We start from the raw sequence: 22,332 nt of genomic DNA, 5'->3' as shown, positions 1-22,332 counted from the left end.
GGGGTTCCCACATCCTTTAATCTGATTCTCCTTTGCACCTTCACCTTTTCTTCTTCTGTGGAGCTTTGAACATCTTTGCAGACATTTCTTCTTAGTCTCAAGATATTTCTATTAATCAAAACCTTTATTTAAAGAACATTCTATCTTGATCAGCAGAAGGTATCTTAAATGTCTACCCAGCATTTCCAAATTAATATCCCTTGCTTTATAAAGTCCGTGCAGGTAGATATTGTTTTAATCTTCAAAGATTTGCTCCCAGGAACATTTCACACAGTTAGTAGCTCAAGACTCAGTAGGATCCATTTGGCTTAAAAATGCAGAAATAGGGCATTTCTAGACTTTCACTATTTTCAGGTGGGATCCATCTGCACGCTGTCAAGTTCAGGTTGTGCAATTAAAGTAGACTTGGTGCTCTTGTGCAACAAATACCCCCCATCAGACTTTTTGTGATAAGGAAAGTGGCAGAAAAATGCACTGGAAAGTGTGGGATTACAATTGCTTGACACAATGCTATATAACAAATCAGAACGAATGCTCAATACATTGCTAACATTGTCTAGCCTCCTCACAAACTTTGTGCAAATGAATCAAGACGAATGCTCAATAAACATGTTGCTGTCCCTTGTGTATCCTGCTGCACACAACAGATGAAATAATATGGAAATCAGTAGTGCAGGGTCTCGAGGGGTCTCAGACCCTTTACTCTTTTGGGAGCAGGATCCCAGCAGGGTCCCTATGTCTCCAGCATCCTACAAGCCAATCAGCACGAAAGGGGAGTGTGTTAGCAACTGAGAAGAGTCTTGTAACATACCTCCTTGTCTTTTCCTGTGGTTTGGAGCCAATCAGAGTAAAAGGAGGTGAGTCAAACACCGAGAAGACTCTTCTCAGTAGCTAACACCCTCCTATTTCATGTTTATTGTTTCCTAGGCATTATCAAGGATCTCGTTCTCAACCCCACAGCAAAAAATACAGGGAGGGGGCATGGCTGTGATTAACATGAAGGGACCCGGCACTTCTGAATTTGCCACTACACTACTGATGGAAACAAAGTGAATAAAACAATGTAAGACGAACCAACCTGGACCCTGCAATCATCATCTGAAGCTCTTCTTCATGTGCCCCCTCCATGGGGGCCTGGAGGGTGACAACAAGAGAACTAGACTTTTCAGTGGTGATCCCCTGCTTGTGGAATACTCTCCCCAGGGAGGCATGCCTTTGTTCTTATGTGCCTTCAGGTCAGTTATGACTTATGGTGATCCTATGAGTCAGCGACCTCCAATAGCATCTGTTGTGAACCACCCTGTTAAGTTAAGGTCTGTGGCTTCCTTTATGGCACATTCCATGTTCCTATTGTGTGCATTGTACAACTCTGGACTATCCTTTCGCATCTGTGCACACCTTTATCTATTTTTAGGTGCTTGGCAAAGACTGTTCATTACCTAGGCCTTTGGCCCTTAATTTGAAGACTTTCCGTTATTTGTGGCCTCTTTTAGTGAGGCAGGATCTGTATAGATGTGTTTTTAGGTTTTTATTGGTGGTGTTTGTTTTAATTGGTTTTAATGTTAAGTCACTTTGGGTAACTTTTGTAGGAAAGTGACTAACAAATATAATAAATAATAATAAAATAATAAATGCTGGCATATGGAGGAAGCAATGCAGATGAGATGTGAGATGGTGGAGGGAGATTGTTAATATCCTTTGTTACAAATTACTGTTTATCTCTGTATCTATGTGCAATTGCACATGCTCACTAAATTACTGCAAGTCAGGCTAGTTGTGCAGAACACGCTTTAGCTTATCTAATGAATTGCTCATCTAACTGAGCATGGTTTTGAATTGTGATTCCCAGATACTCATCAGTACTGAAGTTCATTTTTTTAAAAGCTATGATAATTAAGTTCATGTTCTGCTTGAATAAGGTCTTGTTATACTCCAGAGCTTGCAATCAAATCCACAAGCAGAAATTAGTCTATTCTTTCTTACCTGCTTTTCATTTTACCAGCCTCATGTCTGATTCTAGAGCCATTGGGGCAGAAATTATTCTATATGGCTATTATTTCTTTTTAAAAAAGAAGCTTCATTTTGCTAAGTTGTTTTTGTTTTTGCTGTCCTTTCTTAAATGTCATTGTTATATATTTATTTTAAAATAAACTATTTTTAAGGAAGATGAAGAAGCTGATTTATCACCGATCATGAACGGCAATGGGAACTCTCCCAGTTTTGACCCTGTCTTACCCCTTGCTCCTCTTATCGTATGTTCAGACCTCATCACTATCTTTTTTATTATATATCTGACCACCTCAAATCTTAGTTTACAGTACTTGACTCACCCTTTCTTGTAGAAACTTAGATTTGTTGGATAGGGAAGTTATGCACTACTACAATGCTATCTAGTGGCCTGAAAAAGAATTGCAGTTTCTAGGCGATATCCGGTGTTAGTCATACTCAGAATAGACCCACTGAAGTCGATGGACAAGGATATCACCAAGGGACTTGGAAGAGGCATGGCAGCATCAGTAGATTAACTAGAGCAGATTGCGTAAGTGGGTTACAAAGGAGAGGTGCTGAGTAAAGCTTGCCTGGAAGTCATATTTTCTTGGAAGCTTTTAAAATTATTATTGCATTGATATACCACATTTCCTCCAAGGAGCTCGAAGTGGCATACATGGTTCTCCCCTCTCCAATTTGTACTCATAACAACCTTGTGACGTAGATTAGGCAGAGTGATAATGACTGGTCCAAAGTTCAGGGCCGGCACCAGCCCCTTGCAGGCCCCTGCCTTCCCCCTGTGTGTGTGTGCACATGCGCACTTGTGTGCACACACACACACTTAAACACATCCAGTTGCACCACCTTGTGCATCAGCGTGTGTGCCTGCCATCACCCACAATGGCAGTGGGGCATGTTGATGCCTCTGCCACCATCTTGGGTGATGGCTGATATGCGTCCTGATGTGCTGACACATGAGGTGAAGCAACTGGGTGTATTTAAACGCCTGCCAGCTGTGTGCACGTGTGAGGGTGATGATGGCTTGGAGCGCTGAGCTCCTGCTCCATAATCCATCCCACTGTTCAGTCGCAGCCCATGACCTGGTAGGGATCGTGGAATGGGAGCTTCACCCTCCCAGCTGCAGGGGTCCTTGGCTACCAGCAGGGACCTTTGGCCAGCCGCAGGAACCTTGCCCAGTTCCCGACCCAGACACTTGCTGGCACCAGGCCTGCTAAGATCACCCAGTGGGCTTCATAGCCGAATAGGGATTCGAACCCTAGTCTCCCCGGTCATAGTCTAGCACTCTACTGGCATAGTAAAAACACTTTGTGCATGCTTAAAAGCATATTGTTATTGTCTTGGATCCAAGCTAAGTTAGTTGAACTTGGGTTCCATTGAAATAATGATGCACGTTAGTCGTGATTAAAGTTAAGTCCCATCAATTTTGATGGGAATTAAGAGCAACTTACTTAGTCTGATCCATCCCTTTATTATTATTATTTTTACTAAGGTTTGTATTCAGTTAAGTCCAACTCAGTGTGGACCCATTGAAATTAATGAAGCTAGGTTAGTCATGTCATTATCTTGACCCATCCCAGTCTGGGTTCAGGCCTGGTTATGGGACTGAATCGGTCTTGGTTGCCCTGATGGATGACCTTTATTGGGAGAAGGACAGGGGGAGTGCAACCCTGTTATTCTTACTTGATCTCTCAGCAACTTTTGATACCATTGACCATGGTATCCTTCTGGGCCGACTTGGTGAGATGGTTATTGGAGGCACTGTTTTACAGAGGTTCTAATCCTATCTCCAGGGTTGCTCTCAGAGAATAGCATTGGGTGACTGTCTTTTGGCCCCCTGGCAGTTTTGCTGTGGGGTGCTGCAGGGTACCATCTTGTCCCCCATGCTGTTTAATATCTATATGAAGCACTTGGGAGCAGTAATCAGGAGCTTTGGGGTGAGGTGTCAGCAGTATGCTGATGATACCCAGCTCTATTTTTCTATTACATCTGAATCAGGAGAGGCCGTGCAAGCCCTGGACCGCTGCCTGGACTCAGTGGTGGGCTGGATGAGGGCCAATAAACTTTGCAACTACAACTTTACCTGCCCTGCACCTGATGTCATATATGATGTCAGGTGTGGTGTAGGTGAGTGTGGCTTGAGGAAAATGGCCTTGTGGGCCAAATAAGGTTCCCTGCTGGGCCTAAATAGGCCCAGAGGCTGGAGGCTCCGCACTGGGTTGCAGGCTTTCATTACAACATTTTTTTAAGCCTTTGGCACAATCCTTTTGTCCACATCCTTTGCTGCAAGCATGGGGAACCTTTGGACCCATTGTTGGACTACAACTCCTATCGTGCCTGAGCATTGGCCATGGTGACTGAGGTTGAAGGGAGTTGGAGTCCAACAATATCTGGAGCGCCATAGGATCTCCAGCCATGCTTTAATGAAACTAAATGCTTTCCAAGTTTATCCTCCTCCTCCTCCATCTCCTCCTCCTCCCCTCTGTTGCCACCACTCTGTCAAATGCTGAACTGCAAGTTCCTCAGGACAGGGACCTGCCTTCTTGTTATGCTATAATACCTATTGATAGCACTGTGTAAATCATAACAAATATAAGTGGTGGTACATACATTAACCAAGGCAACAGTCTAGGCTTGCCAGGTCAGAAGCACCCCAAACCCTGAGAGTTTGGAGGGGCAGGCCCTAGTGATGATATAGGGGCATGCCTGAGTGATGTCATGGGGCGGCCCAAGTGATGTCATGGGGCAGACCTGAGTAATGTCGTTAAGCATGATACATTAAGCATCAACCACAGTTCCTTGGTGCATACAATTCAAACAAAAACATTTCTCTGATTGGAAACTCAGATAGAAATCTTAGCTAAAGGATGGACCCTGGGTAGGAAACATTTAATCTAGCCCACTTGCTTCTGGCAAAAAGGGTTTAAGTGCCCTCAGGCCAGGCCAGTCACCAGAAGGCCACTGTAGGAAGAAAGGAGCCTAGTGTTGTGGAGATGTTAGATTGGAGCAGTCAGGAGTAAAGATGGATGCCCCCGAAGGTTGCAGTTCTAAACACACTAAGGAACTAAGCCCCATAGAACTCAACAGGACTTATTTCTCTGTAGATATGGTTTGGATTGCACTGTTGGTAAAGCTTGACAAGGGATCCTCTGCAAAGATATCCGTATCCAAGTAAGGTTGTCAACTCCCTGCCTAGAATTCCCTAACTCTACATTTTAACATGGCTGCTCCAAATTTCTTTAAAGATTTGACCCTTCACTTCAGAAAGAGGACTGAAAAATGAATAAGAGTAAGAAGATTCTCTACTCTTTTCTGTCTCCCCTGGGGACTGCTATAAACTCACTTTGACATCCAATCCAATTCCAGTGAATAATAATTGACAGAGAGAAAACACACATGGTTTGGTCTAACTTCATAGGCAGGAGCTTGGGAACAACAAGAGTTGCAGCCACACTGTCCAGTATGTGAATTCTCTTTTACCACTGTTGGGAAGAAACAAACCATCATGCAGCCAACAAGGTGCATCAACAGTGGGTTTAAAGGGGTTGAGCTGAGCATATGGAATCTGTTGTATTTATGGATGTAAGGGAGTGAGGTTAAAGGTAAACTAAATGCAAATAGAAAAAGAAAAACAAAAGACAGTGATGATTCCTTAATGCAATACCATACCAAACACAACAAGATTCCTATGAGTAAGGCAGAAAACTCAGCATCCCACAACCAGTCAGGGTTCCTAACCAAAAATCAAAACTAAAAAAAATCTGGCAGCCAGTTAGCCAAGGTCACAGAAATCCCCATGTAGCACAACCTGACCCAGGGGCTGCAGTTTGTGCAGAATGCTGCGGCATGAATGCTGACATGAGTGAGACCCTATCAGAGCGTAATACCTCTGCTCTGAAATTTGCACCGATTGCTGATTTGCTACCAGGCCAAGTTATTGAACTTTACTGTAGTAACCTTTACCTGTTGTTTTAGTTTTATTGCTGTTTTGATGTTGTGATACTTATATATTATGACTTTGTACGTCGCTCAGAGTGGCTCGGTTTCCAGCCAGATGGGCGATAAATAAATCGCAGAGATAAAATAAATAAAAAGGTGTGCTTTCCACGTTACAGGTGCCACATAGTACCTGCTCTGCTCTTGTAAGAAATCAGTCCTTTAGTGTGGCAGCACCTGTGCTTTGGAACTCCCTGCCTATTAACATTAGCAGGTGCCTTCATTGTACTCTTTTTGGCACCTTCTAAAACATTTTTGTTTAGGCAAGCCTACCCAAATTATGTTTTTATCTATTTTTAACTCGTTTTTATTATTTTGAATATTTTTAAATACTTGTCTTTAACTGTTTTTGCCAATAATGTTATTGTTTTAATTCTTTCCATAAACTGCTTTGAGATTTTTTTACAATAAACTGGTATATAAGTGTTGTAATTAAGATACATAAATAAATTTTAGAATTACTATGGCCCTTGGGTCTCTTTCCATTTTTAGGAACAAAGGAATGTGCCTTACACCTACTCAGGCCATTTGGTGCCATCTAGCTGAGTACTGATGACATGGACTAGCATTGGCTTTCCAGGATTCCAGGCAATAGTCTTTTCCAGAAATTGAATTTTGGACCTTTGCATACAAAGCATATGTCCTACCACCAAGCTACAATCCTTCCCGTTTAAAAAAATATATTTTAGAATTGTTCTTTTCAATGAATACAACTAATGAATACACATCATACCTCATGCAGGTCCACACCATTCATTTAAAGCACTTGAATCCTACCACGGAATCATGGGAACTGTAGTTTGTGGGAACTATAACTGTGAGGGGGAAACTACAGTTCCCAGGATACTTTAGGGGAACTCATGTGGTTAAATGCAAATTGGATGGCCTTTAAATGTATAGTGTGGATCTACTTAATAAACTTTGCCTGCATGTAAATTGCTTTAATTAATTTTTTAAAATGGAAATCAGCGATAAGGTTTACTGGGTGACCATGGGCTATTCACCATCTCAGCCTAATCTGCCCCTCAGGATGAAAACAACAGAAGGGAACCATGAACCCCCCAAGGGAGAGGGCACACTAAAAATGTAGAGGAAGTAATACTGTATAACCATAGTGTGAAATCAGATACTTGTTGGGACATAGTATGAAGAAATATTTATATAAGCATGACTATCAAATATGTTTATTATTTGCACAACCTGTAAAGATATTTATAGTGCAACCCTATGTTTGTTTACTCAAAAGCAAGTCCCATTGTATTCAATGGGGCTTACTCAAACAAGAAAACATGCAGAGAACTGCAACCTCAAATGATAAAGAACTTCATTCACCCAACCCAAAATTCAGAATCATGCCACTTTAAGCTGTTGTGCAACTGTTTATACTTGCTTGTATGGTTATTGGCTTTTAAAGGGATTTCTTTCTTATTGTGAGCTGCCTTGGTTTCCATTCTGCAACCCTACCTCACAGGGTTGTTGGAAAGACTCCATATACACACACACTGGAGATGGAAAAATACATACACCCCATATAATAGTTTATTGTCAAAACCAGTTGACCATTGCAGAACATTTAAAAAATAAAATAAAATCAGTATTAGTTTCCTACATAATAAAAGGAGTGATACCTATGTAAGCCCTTCCTAATTGCTTTAAAAAATAGGATTGGAGAGGGAGAGAAAAAGATTTATAGCACAAACACAATTCTTTGCTATGTTCACTCAAAAGTCCCATCAATTTACAGCACAATCTTAACCATGTCTACTCAAAAGCAAGTCCTATTGAATTCAATGGAGTTTACTCTGGGCAGTACCGCCCCTACGCACGGGGAAGCGGGGCAGTTGCCCTGGTCCCTGTGCTTTGGGGGGGCCCACGTGTGCGAGCGGGTGTGCGAGCGCGGGTGTGTGAGCGTGCGGGCGCGGGCGCGTGGGCGCGCGGGCATGGGCACGCGGGCGCAGGCGCGCGGGTGCGGGTGAGCGAGCAGGCGGGTGGGTGAGTGAGCAGGCGGGTGAGCGCGGGAATCCTGTAAGGTAGTGCAAAAGAGGCGGCCGGGGAGGTGGCGTCGCAGTCCTTGGGCGTCAAATCGTGAGCGGTGCTTTCTGATCCTTGTCTCTATGAGCTGCACAGCCTGAACTTCCCATATTTAATTGGAAGTCGCTCTCGGCCGTGGTTTTCTGTGGATGCTGAAACTGACATCTGCCACTCTAGCCTTTTTCACAGCTCTATGCTGAAAGCCTGCTTTGCATTAGAAAATGAAGGAGAGGGAAAACCTCGCCTATCAAGAGCGTGTATAGCTGTAAACTATACACTGCTCCCCTATATTTAGTGTTTTAAAATGAGCCCTTCCTTCTCATAAAAAACCTAGTAGAACTCAACTCACAAGCCTGAAGTCTATTTTATTTTTCTTGTTCATATACAGTATACCCCCTAGGAGGTAACAGCCACAGAATCCACATGCATCTAGAGTTGCCATTCTGTTATGCAGGGAGTTGTTGGAAGTAGTTATTATCCACTGCATGCAATACAAATTTAGTATTTTTGGTTTATTGCCACTTTTATTTGGGAAGCCTATGCACTTAGCAAGCTTTTAAAGATAATCTTGGTTCTCAGAATTCCTTGCTCATTCCCCACTGACTTCAGTGTTTCATGTAAATACTCATAGCATTTCAAAATACTTAAAAGTTTTGAGAATCTGGTAAGCAGCATTTATCAGTAATCTGGTAAGTAGTGTATCAGTTTTTAAAGTAAATTCAGTGTTTGTTATGGTTTTAGAAAATGCAAGATTTCTTCACATCAATAAATGGAGCCATAATACAGATGAACCTGGGTGGTGGTAGCTGGCTCAGTCATACATCAATTTTAAAATTGTAGTGTAGCGTGAAAATAGTGTATCTAGATGACTAGACTAGTACTGTTCATGTTGAGAAAAAAAATAGTGCCAAGACAACAGAGGTATGAATTTGATTATAAATAATTGTGCCGCTAGTTCATTTGAGTGTCGACAACTAAAAAGTAAGTACCACTGCATCTCCTTTTTTCTTAATTCATTTTTTGTTTACGTTGTGATAATTTCATTTTAATTTCATAGATCTATCTATAATTTATTATTATTTTAGATATAATGAATGCTAGTTGAGATAAAGATAAAAACAGAAAATACGTGGTGATCATGGGGGGCCCCCAACTATGCTTTTGCCCCGGGCCCCGCATATGCTAACGGAGGGCCTGACTCTGGGTATGTGGAATTAGCATTGCAGCTTTACTCTCAGAAGCAAGTACTGGATTAAAGCTTCATATTGAGAAGGTTTTCAAAACAGTGCCCTCTTCAACAGCCCAGGAAAATTTAAACTTGTTTGACTCCTGCACATAAGAGAGAAAAAGACTGAAAGCTATATACTTACTTAATTGATGGGATTTGCAGAAAAGCAAGAAAAAGCAGGTTTTCTGACTTTCAAAGGACTCTAGTTACTGCCTTGTAAATTTCAACCCTGACTTCACTTATTGGCTTCAAATCTGAAAGGGTGGGATTAGAGCAGCCATTTACGAGCTCATTTAACTGAAGTTGCAGGGAGGTAGCTGACATTTTGGTGTATATCTTGGGAACCACACATCTAGAAACTTTTTTTTAAAAAAAATGGAAGCTAAGGGTCTGGAGATTAAGGTGACTCACCCAGAGACCTAGAGAGCACTTCAAAAATCCTGAGTCTCCAGGTGAAAACTGGACATCTGGCAACCCTACTCCAATCCAATACCCACTTATCTCTGCTTACCAATAAGCTCCATTGAACTCAGTGGGAATTATTTCTCAGTAAATCAATGTATAGGATTGTTACCAAAGGAAGGGATGAATTTTCTGTGCTCTCACGAACCCTAGACTGGATCATGTGGATACTGCACCTTTGGCCAAAGGCCTTCCTTCCAGCATCTTCTTAAATAGATCTGTTTTAGAAAATAAAATTTAAAAATGGTCTGTAAAAAGGTTTACTAGAATTATCCCATTACCTGCTGTGCTTTATAAAAATGATCCACAGTGAATTGGTGGGGATTTCATTGCAGTGTGTTGAGAATGCCTTGAAAAAATTACCACTTCTTCCCCTTTCTTTTCCTAGAGGCAGGACGTGCTTCTTCGGAACAGCACCACTGAAGCAGCAGGTGGGTGCGAAGCTCAGTCTTCTCTCAAAAAGGGCCTCTAAGAGGACACACATGAAGGGGAGAGTCTTGGAGGTGCTATGATGCTGTTCTCTTTGTCCTGGCACGTCAGGCAGCTGTTGGTTGGTTGGTTCAAACTTAAAGGGAGTTTTCCACATGCTGTTAGTGTGATTCTAACAGCCAACTGTGTCTTTGCATTTAATGAGCAGATTTTAAAAAATACAAATAGCAGCTGCAGGGGGGAAGGGGAGGGCTGATAATAATTGGGAGCACAGCAGGTGGTGAGTGGGCAATTTAACCCTTTCCTTTCCTGAGGAAAACCCATCCTCTAACAATGGTATTTGCTGGGCCAAAGGGGTGATTTCCTCCCAATGCAACCACTACCTTCAGGGGAGGAGAGATTTTCTTCAGGACTAGTAGTAGGGAATGAAAGAGTTAAATTCTCCCTGCCTGCAGTGATTCTGATAATTATTAACATATTTTAAGCCTACACATTAATTTCAAATATACATTTAAAAGTACGTCTAATTTGGCCTTCAGCCTCTGACAAAGCCTATGTAAATTAAATAACCACCCTTTCTTCCTCGAATTTTCCTACCTCCGCTTCCCATCCTTCCTCTATTTTTCCCTCTAGGTTAAATTTTAGATTGAAAGCCTCACAGAGCAAGGATCTGTCTTTTTGTACTCTAAGAAGTGTCATACATCCTGACGATGCCAGACAGACAGACAGACAGATAGATAGATAGATAGATAGATAGATAGTAGTGGGATGGGGGTGGTAGTAGTATTGCAGCACCTGGATTTGGTTTCCATTGGAAGGTGGCCACTGGAGACTTATGCATTTCATAATATATCAGTTTATTTACAAATATGCAGGTTGAGCATAGGTAGAGGGACATGGCTTAATCAGTCCAACATCAAATCCGACTGCCACAGATTAGATTTCCAGAGCTTATAGAGTCCAAAATTTCTCTTTCTTCCTTTTCATGTGTATCTCACTCAAAAGTTGTGATCTGTCACAGACCCTAGCTTGCCCCTCCCTCTGTCTGGACAGGGGTTGTGGTGGTAAGAATGTGTCATCTTCTTCAACAATCTTCTAGCTTTCCTGAGCCATTTGCCTATAGTTTCTCTAACAAAGGGAACTTTGCCACAAACTGTTAAAGGACATTTGGAGATATTTTGGGTTCCATCAACCCTCCCCTGTCTAACCCACAATCTTAAAACAGTTTTGTACAGCTATAACATATGTGGCACATTATGAAATAGATGGTGTGGATCTGGTTTTATATCCCTTTCCCGTATAAGCATATTGTATTTTAGATTAAAAGCTTGTGATGTCCAGACTTCCTTCTGACCTAAAGTCAAATATTTCCAGTCTTGCTTGTTGAAAAATGTGTGGGCTGCTGGAAGCTTCTGCTGAGCACACAAAGGCTGGTAACATCTGTTATAACCAACTTAAGTTGGAGACACCATTGGATAAAAATGATGACCCTGTGACTTCCACACACACTATTGTCCTGGCTAGAGGATGTCAAAGTACTGGTCAAGAAACTGAGATGGTTTCTGGAAAACCATTGAACCTAGAAATTACTACCAATAGGATTAACTAGGAAATATGCTTCATGCAAAGTTTGCACTGGGATTAAAGTTAAAGATGGTTTGGTCAACCTGGGATGTTGTTGCCCTGTAGTATGTCTTACTCTGAAAGTGGTATGTCTTACTCTGAAAGGAGAAAAAAGAATATTATTTAAAGCTTCAATCCAATGTACACTTACCTGGAAGTAAGCCCCATTAAACTCAATGAGCATACCGCTCAGTAGACATGCACAGAATTGAACAATATTCTGTTTTGCTATGATAAATAATGTTTTGTTGTTGTTAATTAGTAAATGGGGATGTTTCAATTGAGTAATGCCTTCGTGAAATGTCACATCATGTTCTCAGATAAAAGTCTATCCACAGTCTGTTATATTCACCAATTCTCATTGTGACCTGGCTTTTCTTATAGTTAAAAATCAATCAATTATTAATGAATTAAGGCAATATGAAGCATATGATGGAATCCTGTTAGCAATACTGTGGAACTGTGATCACACATCTACAAACGTACCTTTGAAGAGAGAGAAAAAATAAAACATCCACTTTTTGTCACATTTTAACCACCCTGGTAGAAAGGAGTGGTTTAAGGGAGGTTGTGAGAATGTCTTGTGAGTGCAGAGCAATGATTCTTGTTTGTATGAACAGAGCCAAAGGTGATATTTAAATTGGATTACTAAAGGCATAATAAATATATAAAGAGCAATCTTAGCAGGGAATGTCCCAAAATTCACATAATGAAATCTGAGGCTGTGAACACACTTAGTGGCCTACAGCAAAATGTTTCCATTGGCTACACCTGGAGAGGGCATGGGTTGATCTGCCAATCAGTTGTGAACTCTCTTTGAAGCTGAATTTTAAAAAATGCACTCAAGCTGATCCTACAGGGTTTTACAGTAAAAAGGGGTGGGGTTTGACTAGAGTCGTGTGCCTCCATTTTTAGAAAAGAGAGGTGGAGATGCACTGGAACTGGCAGAACAGTGAGTGTGTCTCTACCCAGACAGATCTGGTCCCTGCCATCATCCTAGAACTTCACTGTTAACCAGCTAGCTCAGATTTTCAGAACTTGGTACTAATCACCCCAAATCCATGCGCCGGAGAGTGGCTATAGCTCAGTGACATAGCACCTACTTTGCATGCAGTATGTGGATGCACTTCCACATGGCCGTTTATTGTGGACTCACCATTGTTCATGCATGCAAGTTTTCCACAACATCCACACAACATCACCTTCATCAAAATGCCATCCCCTATTCCACCCCTCCCCATTTAATCCGGATGTACTGTTTCCGCATTTTTTACTTATCAAATTTTCTGCAGAAACAATAAATCCAAATTGAATGGAAAAGTAACATGGGGCAGCATTTTGATGAGAACGACATTGTGTGGATGCTGCACAAAACTTGCATGCGTGAACAGCACCAAGTCAACAACAAACAGCCATGCAGAAGCACTCTCAATCCCTGGCATCTCCAGTTAAAAGGAATGGGTAGGAGAGGATGAGAGAGACCCTGGCTGAGACCCTGAAGAGCCCCTGCCACTTTAAACAGACCAGCCTCCGCCAACCAGGGTCCTGCCAGATGTTTTGGACGACAGCTCCCATCAACTCCAGACAGCACAACTATGCTGACTGGGGCTGATGGGAGTTGTAGTCCAAAAGACCTGGAGAGTACCAGGTTGGTGAAGGCTGGAGTAGACAACACTGGGGTAGGTAAATCCAATACGTGGCGGCGGCTGCTGCTGCTCATCAGTTGTCTGAAGGAGCAGGACAGCATACATTGCCCATTGTGCGTGTTTTGAATCTCTCTCTCAAAAACGCTTGTATCTTTTTAGTGGTATCCTTTCATGACGTTTGGAATCGTAGCTCCTGCCAGCCCTTGGAAAAACTTGTCAATGTTGTATCTGAGTACCCCAGTGAAGTAGAGCATGTTTTCAGCCCTTCCTGTGTCTTCTTGCACCGCTGCAGTGGGTGCTGCGGAGATGAGACACTTCAGTGTGTCCCAACGGAGGCAGCCAATATCACAATGCAGGTAAGAGATTTGACTGCGTGGTCCTCCTGGCTCTCATGATTTGGTACCCTGCTGTCCCTCCATGCAATAGCTGTCAGCGCTTCTTTACTTTACAGTGTCTGTGAGCTGTGCACAGGGGGGAAGCAGGCTCAGAGAGGTTGAATGGGCATCCGGAATCATTTGTAACATTTGGCTTAAATATGGAGGGTATTTCCTCATATTTTCCATCTCTCTTATACCCAGTCAATCACTACACTCTGCAGGGGAGGGGCTCCTGCAGATACCATCTTATCAGGAGGTCCATTCTATACAACATAGGAAGTGGACCTTTAGTGCAGTAGCACCTACCCTTTGGAATTCCCTCCCCTTCAATATTAGACAGGTGCCATCTCTGTTACCTTTTCGGTGCCTACTGAAGACAAGCTTTTTAAGTAGAGACCTTATCCAGTCTGTGGCTGTTGGAATTGCTTTTTAAGAAGTTTTTTTTAAAGATGTTTTGTTTTAATATATTTTAATGTCTGTTTTTATGATGTTTTGGAGCATTTTTGTTTGCTGCCCTGGGCTCCTACTGGGAGGAAGGGTGGGATATTATTATTACTATTATTATTATTACTACTACTATTATTACTACTACTACTACTACTACTACTAATAATAATAATAATAATTTCAAAACCGTACAACTGGACAGTCCCTGCATGGCAGCCTTGTTATGAAGTGAGGTGAAGCAGTTGCCTCAGGGACAAACTAGACAGTACATTAAATGTTTTTACTTAAAAACTAACAAGGGGGTGAGGGAGAGACCACCACATGTGCGTGTGTGTGTGATGGGAAATTTAACCTTTTCCCCATGGCATAATTCCAGTGAAAACCACCTGCCCATATCTATTATTTGCTCCAGAAGGGAAGCTGTTTTTGCCACCCATGACTTCTTTTCTGCTGGGGAAATAGTGTTAGCAAAACAGCAGTGATAACTGAGCTGTGTATGAATCTTGTCTTGAGTGTTTTGAAGCAACTCTGCCCTTGGCTGGATACACCTCCCTTCCCCACTGCTGACTTCAGGCCTCTCAGGACTGCCCACAGCAAAGTGTTGGGCCAATCACCATCTCTGCTTGAACCTACAGCAAAGCCTTTCCATTGGCCACATCTGGAGGGTCAATGGGTTGATCTACCAATCAGTTGCAAAATCTGCCTGAAGCTGAATAATAATAAAAAAGGCACTCAAGCTGAATCCGACAAGGTTTTAGAGTAAAAGGGGGCATTGTGTGCCCCGGTTTTCAGAAAACAGAGGTGAAGACAGACTGGAATCGGCACAACAGTAAGTGTGCCACTACCCAGAGAAAACCTACATTTATTACAGAATGGATCTGAGTTCTAGGTAACTAGAGATGCAAAGAGCCATTTGTACTCTTTCATCTCTGCAGGGGGGGGGGGAGAGAGAGAGAGAGAGAAATGTATTTAACATACCATCTAACAGGGCCAGCCCAAAGCTTTTTGCTGCCTGAGGCGAAACAGGAAAGGGCTCCACCCCACCCTGTTCCTTAAGTCAAGGTGCATGGTACCCAAGACTGGCCAAGCTCTTTTGGTTCCTGAGACAGAAAATCCCACAGGTGCCTCTCCCTGGGAGCAAAAATATAATAACAATAAATTAAATAACTAAAAACATAATTCCCCTTCATGGCACACTCAGAAAGAGCTTCCTGAGGCAGCCACCTCACTTTGTCTAACGGTAGGGCTGGCCCTGTAACCTAGTTTGACCCTCCTCAGGCAGCAGGTGTTGGAGACTGAAGTGAATGGGAAATGCTCTGTTTGCCCTTGTCAGTGAGATAGGAATGGAGGTGAGCAAACCCTGTAGCACACTGAAAGGTGCTGAAGAAAGACATAATAAATGCTCCTAAAGTTACGCAGATTTCACCCTTACAGCTCCTGAAGACGAACTCAGGGGACCAAGCACCCTATGTGGAGCTATCCTTCGTGGAACATATGAAGTGTGCATGCAGGTATGTATCTTTGCTGTGGCATTTGGCAAACCTGCATATCCAGTGCCTCATAGAGCTCAATAATTATTTGGGCGGGGGGGGAGAATGTAGGGTGTTCCTTAATGAAATTCACCAGTCCCTCTCTTTGACTCCTCCTAATTTTAGTCTTCTAAAAAGAGTAGCTAAGGGGGTCAATGCACACACACAAACCCTGGTCCCTCAGACAGTCTCTTAATGTAATCTGAGTCTAACTTGGGCAGGTGTTCTTAATCCTTGTCATAGTGCGCGTCAATAGAATGTATGTTGAGTGGAGGGAAGTACGAGTGATCTGTATTCTCTGAAGTTAAGTTTGTGCATCCCTCCCACCCCCATTGAAAAAGGAGTACAGCCATTTTCAGCATGTTCCTTGACATCTTACACTTGGAATCTCCCTCTGCACATCTAAATAAGCAGAAGTGGGATTAAATTTAAGCTTTTCCCAGGGGTGAGAATGTTGACGCCCCCTCAGCCTTCTCAGAAAGAAGCAGTTGTTCATCCACCATTTGCTCTGCTCCAGGAGCTTAACAACACACACTTCTTACTCTGATCGTTCAGAAATAATTAGGATTTGTTGGCTGCATAAAGTAACTAGATTTCCTCATTCTGCCATACCTTAAAGTGACTGGATTAAGAGGTGACTGTTCTGGCCATCACAGACTGTAAAAAAAATCCTGACGTTCTGTATATTCTCTGGATTAAAAAAAATATTAATACAAAGTTGTGCCCAAGCAATTCAAGGTCTGTGTCAGAAAAAGCTGGATTCTGTGGACTGTACAGATTATGCAATTGTGTATAATTTCTCTTTTTTGTAATTCTGCAATGTTTGCATTTTGCATTATTTAATCATGGTTTTACTAATCATAGAAAAGAGCAAGGAGTTTTATGGGACACTGAAGCCTCATCCCCAATGAGGCTTCAGTGCCCCGAAACAGAGATTTCAGCAAGTATCACTCGTATATTTTCAAGCGTATCTTCACAGTCATAAGGACTAGACCAGCCTTTCCCAACTAGTGGGCCACCAGATGTTGTTGGACCACAATTCCCATCTTTCCTGACCATTGGCAATGCTGGCTGAGGCTGATGGGAGTTGTGGTCCAGCAACACCAGGTGGCCCACTAGTTGGGAAAGGTTGGACTAGACACTCAGCTAACATTCTCAGGAAGGCAAATTCTGCACCCAGTGCCACATTATGCCTGTTTTCTTAACTCCAGTGGAATTGCAGCATATGCACAGCCCTGCAGGTGACCTACATGCCTGATGCTTAATGCAGCAACCCAACCAAGTGATAAAACGTGACAGAAGTAGTAGCTGTTCCAACTCAGCTGTCCATTTGTGACACTTGGGACCTTTTACCAGAAGGAATTAAAAAACAACAACAGTCCCTGTTGCTCCTTTGCAACATAAACACACAATTCTTAACTTCCAGCTAGTATCCTTGCTGTCTCAAGCAGAGGGAGGATAAGAACTGCCTTTCCAATAATTATTCTTTAGTTGAACCAGTATCTTGCCTGTGGAATAATAAATCAGGCTTTTGAAATCCCCAAAAATGATAATTTTGGGGGCTGATGTGCAAGGATGCTGAGAGCACCCCTAATTCTTCATGGCCTCTGCTAATCCTGTTGGCGCGCAACATACGTTGTAATTGAGAGAACACTTCTGTTTGTGGTGTCAGCTTCCTAAAGGAATCTACACACTTGGTGCTTGCTGCTCTCTTTTGTTTCCCCACAAAATACAATAAAATATTTGAAGTTCTGTCCCAACAGACTTTTTTCAGTGTGTGCAATTGATTCATGTTGCCATGAGACTGTTAATGGGATTTCTCCTGGGTTTGCGAGCCCAGCTAGGGGAGATGGGGAGATTCTTGGCAACTATGAGCAATGATAGGTAGCAGAACATGGAACTCTGTTAAGAGGCTCTGAATGACTCTGTTCCTTATAAAGAAGAGATCACATTTAGGATAGAAACTCTTGTGTTCTTTGCTCTTTCCACAACTTCAGAACACTTAATATCTACAAATGTTGCAGACACCATATAGAAGGGGAGTGTGACGCTCCTTCCCTGGCTCTCCCTGTCAGGTTCCTACCTGCTCGTGGTTACTGCCTGTCTCTAGGCACCACCAGGGACTCCACCAGTCCGGACCGCTCTCTCTTATGATTTCTCTCCCCGCTCTAGCACAGATCTCAACAGATCCCCCTGCTAGGCAACCACCAGTAACGTCCCAATACTAGTATTCCCAGAGACTCTGAATACTGGTATTGTTATTCTCTTCACCGCTGCCACCATTTGTTACAGTTCCCCTTCAGCCTTGGTCATTACCTTACCCTCCCTTCTGGTCTGTGAAACCCCAGCCAAGGATCAGGCCTTTGGTAAACCAAATTAAGTATTTATTACAGATAACAAAGCTAACAAGATTAACAAGATTTCTTCTTAAGGCACATAAGCATGTGGTTTTACTCAATACTAATCCGAACTCCACCTCCCTCCTGGTAAACAACTCTCTAAACCCCACCAAGCAATCCACTCTTTCTCTTCTCCCTCCAGATTCCACAATTCACCACCTCACATTCCCCCAGATTTACCTGTCATCCTTTCATTTATACTGTCAGCCATTTTAAACATTCAGCCAATCATCAAGCATTCTATTGCCCATTCACTCCCCCTCCTCTTTCACTACTTACCATGTATACTCTAAACAACCAGCACTTACCATATATACACTAATATATAGGAACATCACAGGGAGCAATTGCAATTTTGTGGCAGAATTAGTGAAAATAATATGTGGTTGGTTTTATTTGATCAAAAACTACCTGTAGGTACATAATTTCCATGATGTAACTCTATGGTGTGTGGTGTATAGTTTTGATGATGACATCAAGATGGCCACCATCAAAATTCATAACTCATGACTATCTCTGTAAATAGTGGTCAGATTTTAATTTTAAAGGTCTCATTTTGTAGGCATTTCGCAGAACTAGACATTTAATCCTTACAACTTTAACTCAAAAGTCAATAATTTGTATAAATACTTGTTTGTTTATAATGTCAGTCCTATCTCTGTACTAGTTTTGGGTGTTACACAGGTAATAAAAACAGAACAAAAAATTTCCTACTGGAATTTGTTTTTTGTGTGTTGTTAAATTGCTTATTTAATATCTAATAGCATCTGTTATAAACCACCCTGTTCAGACCTTGCAAGTTCAGATCTGTGGCTTCCTTTATGGAATCAATCCATCTCTTGTTTGGCCTTCCTCTTTTTCTATTCCCTTCTGTTTTTCCCAGCATTATTGTCTTTTCTAGTGAATCAGGTCTTCTCACTATGTGTCCAAAGTATGATAAGTTTTGATAGTTCAGATAGTTCTGGTTGAATTTGTTGTAACATCCAATTATTTGTCTTTTTTGCAGTCCGTGGTATGTGCAAAGCTCTCTTCCAACACCACGTTTCAAATGAGTTGATTTTTCTCTTATCCGCTTTTTTCACTGTCCAACTTTCACATCCATACATAGAGAGCGGGAATACCATGGTCTGAATGATCCTGACTTTAATGTTAAGTGATACATCTTTGCATTTGAGGACCTTTTCTAGTTCTCTCATAGCTACCCTCCCCAGTCCTAGCCTTCTTCTAATTTCTTTTTTTTTTCAATAATTTTTATTCAGATTTTCATAAAACATACAAGACAAAATCATAAAACATTCAAAGACAAAAAACAAAATCAAAAATAGTTAAACAAAAAGAAGAAAAAAAATAAAAAATAAAAAATAAAGAGTAAAATATTGACTTCCCATTTGTCAAAGATCAAATCAGTTATGAGTCTATAATATATAACAATCCTGTCTCTTAAGTCATATTATAAAATCACTTTCCTCCAGTAGTTATCTTACTTAATCATCAAATCTCATAAACATTACTTTATTCTTTCCACAAAAAGTCAAAGAGAGGTTTCAATTCTTTAAGAAATATATCTATCAATTTTTTTTTCCAGATAAGCATATCGATTAATCCATCTCATTACTAATTATGATAATCTTATTGTTATAACCATAGTCAAAATAAACATTTCAATTAATCCATCACATCAGAATCTGTTAGGTTCAGTAATTTCAGTAGCCATTGTTCTATTATCTCTATTAGTTCCATTTTCCATCTTCCATCTTCAGTAGTCTTGTTAAGTCCAGTAATTTCAATATCCAATCTTCCATTATCAGTATTCCATAATAATCTTGCTGTCAAAGCCATAGTCATATAGTAAGAGTCTGATGGGAATTACCTCTATCCCAAATATTTTCTTGCCATCCATTCTGAATAGGTTGCTGAAATACTGCTGTAAAATCATATCTCTGTTCTTTTTTTCAAAATACACTGGGTCATCTCTTAAAAGTTTTTCCATTGTCACATGGCTGCAGTTAATTCCATAGATTTTCTCTATATTGGGCTCCATCACATCATTCCAGTCCAGAAGATAATCCATGCCATTGATAACTTTATCTCTAGAATCTTCATTAATTTCTTCAGAGATAACATTGAGTTCCAAACAATAGATTTTATTTCTAAAGTCCATAGACTCCAAATCTTGTTCCTGTTCCACGTTTGTTCCAATCTCCGGGATCTCCTCTCTCACAGGGACCCCTATTCCAGTCTCCAGGGTCTCCTCTCTCACAGGGACCCCTGTTCCAATCTCCGGGGTCTCCTCTCTCACAGGGACCCCTTCCAGGGTCACCTCTCTCACAGGGACCCTTATATCTTTAATTTCCTGCTTCATTTTACTCAATTCAATTTTCGTTATCTCAATCTCATCCATTATTTTCTGAAACATAGTTATTTCCAGATTCTCAGCCACTTTCTTAATTGCCATTTTAAAAGAAAAATATAGGAAAACCACTTCTTATTTCAGCAACAATTGGGTTAATACTCCAAACTTGGTGACATCACAGTATAAACAGAGCAGACAGCCTTATCTCTCCAATAGTTAAGTAAACAAAATGCAGTTCCCAGGATCGAAACAATTAATGGCAATCGTCAAGAAACAGATTCGTCAAAATAAAATAGACCAAAAAGAGAGTAGTCTCAAAACAATATAATATTTTTCAAAATAAAAATCTGGAATAGAAATCCCTCTTCTGTGTATATCTTTAGAATGCAAATCCAGGACAGCTTTTTGCAACAAAAACAGAGATAAGCTATTAATTAGTGCGTAGCAGAGAGAAGTTACGGCTCCCCAGTGAGATGTCAAAAACCGATCAATCTGGCAAATCTCTTTTAAACAGCAACAATTTAAGTCAAGTAAAAGAAAAATATAGAAAGAAGGGTGCTTGCCTGTTAGTGCGTTCTCTCTTAGAAGATAAGATGAACGTTCGCTTTAACAGATAGAGCTTGCTGTTGAAAATCCGTCCCACCTTCGTCGGCTGGACCTCGTCCCATAAATTAATGAGATCTGGTCGTCCCAACAAAAATAGGCTTTGAGGTTAATCTCTTCGTTTCTCCCTACCCGGGAGAAGTTTAATCAGTCAAAAAAAAAAGAAAAAACTGACTGATATATCTGAATAAGCTTCTTTTGAGGCAGGAGCCCGTCTCAAAAGCAGGCACAGGCTAAGTCACCCTTCCCGGAAGTTCCGCCTTCTTCTAATTTCTTGACTATTGTCTCCATTTTAGCTAATGACTGTGCCAAGGTATTGATAATCCCTGACAAGTTCAGTGTCCTCATTGTCAATTTTAAAGTTATATAACTCTTCTGTTGTCATTACTTTACTCTTCTTGACGTTCAGCTATAGTCCTGCTTTTGTGCTTTCCTCTTTAACTTTCATCAGCATTCATTTCAGATCATTACTGGTTTCTGCCTCTAGTATGATATTGTTTGCATATCTTAAATTATGGATACTTCTCCCTCCAATCTTCACCCCTCCTTCATCTTGGTTCAGTCCCACTTTCGTATGATATGTTCTGCATATAGATTAAAAAAACAGGGTGATAAAATACACCCCTGTCTCACACCCTTTCCAATTGGGAACCAATCGGTTTCTCCATATTCTGTCCTTACAGTAGCCTCTTGTCCAGAGTATAGGTTGCCCATCAGGACAATCCAATGCTGTGGCACCCCCATTTCTTTTAAAGCATTCCATAGTTTTTCATGATCTACACAATCAAGGCTTTGCTGTAATCTATAAAGCACAGGGTGATTTTCTTCTGAAATTCTTGGTCTATTCCATTATCCAACGTATGTTTGCGACATGATCTCTCGTGACTTCCCTTTCTAAATCCAGCTTGGACATCTGTCATTTCTCGCTCCATATATGGTTAAGAGCCTTTGTTGTAGAATCTTGAGCATTACTTTACTTATGTGTTGACAAATTTTAGTTAAAATTTGGACAGATTCAGTCTCAATAGGTTGTTCCTGGTGATTTGTTTCTTCCAAGTATTTTAAGAGCAGCTTTAACCTCACATTCTAAAATTTCTGGTTCTTCATCATACGGTTCCTCTGAGAATGAATCTGTCATCCTGGCATCTCTTTTATAGAGTTCTTCAGTGTATTGCTTCCATCTTCCTTTTATTTAATCTCAG

At 41.2% G+C, this 22,332-nt stretch overlaps 1 protein-coding gene across 6 annotated transcripts in view; it reads left to right on the top strand.

Annotated features, from left to right (window-relative positions):
- PGF (placental growth factor) overlaps window positions 1-22,332 on the top strand; it is a 36,304-nt gene that overhangs the window by 3,040 nt on the left and 10,932 nt on the right. For 5 of the 6 annotated variants that reach the window (XM_061611756.1, XM_061611757.1, XM_061611752.1 and 2 more), the window contains exons 2-4: window positions 10,113-10,155; window positions 13,582-13,778; window positions 15,666-15,757. In XM_061611756.1, coding sequence (XP_061467740.1) covers window positions 10,113-10,155; window positions 13,582-13,778; window positions 15,666-15,757 — 332 coding nt within the window. The remainder of the gene's footprint in view (window positions 1-10,112; window positions 10,156-13,581; window positions 13,779-15,665; window positions 15,758-22,332) is intronic. The other variant, XM_061611755.1, reaches the window with a different exon arrangement.

Source organism: Rhineura floridana, chromosome 2 (genome assembly GCF_030035675.1).
Source record: "Rhineura floridana isolate rRhiFlo1 chromosome 2, rRhiFlo1.hap2, whole genome shotgun sequence".
Lineage (NCBI taxonomy): Eukaryota > Metazoa > Chordata > Lepidosauria > Squamata > Rhineuridae > Rhineura > Rhineura floridana.
Note: the sequence above shows the minus strand (reverse complement) of the source record. Positions and strands in the feature narration are given on the sequence as shown.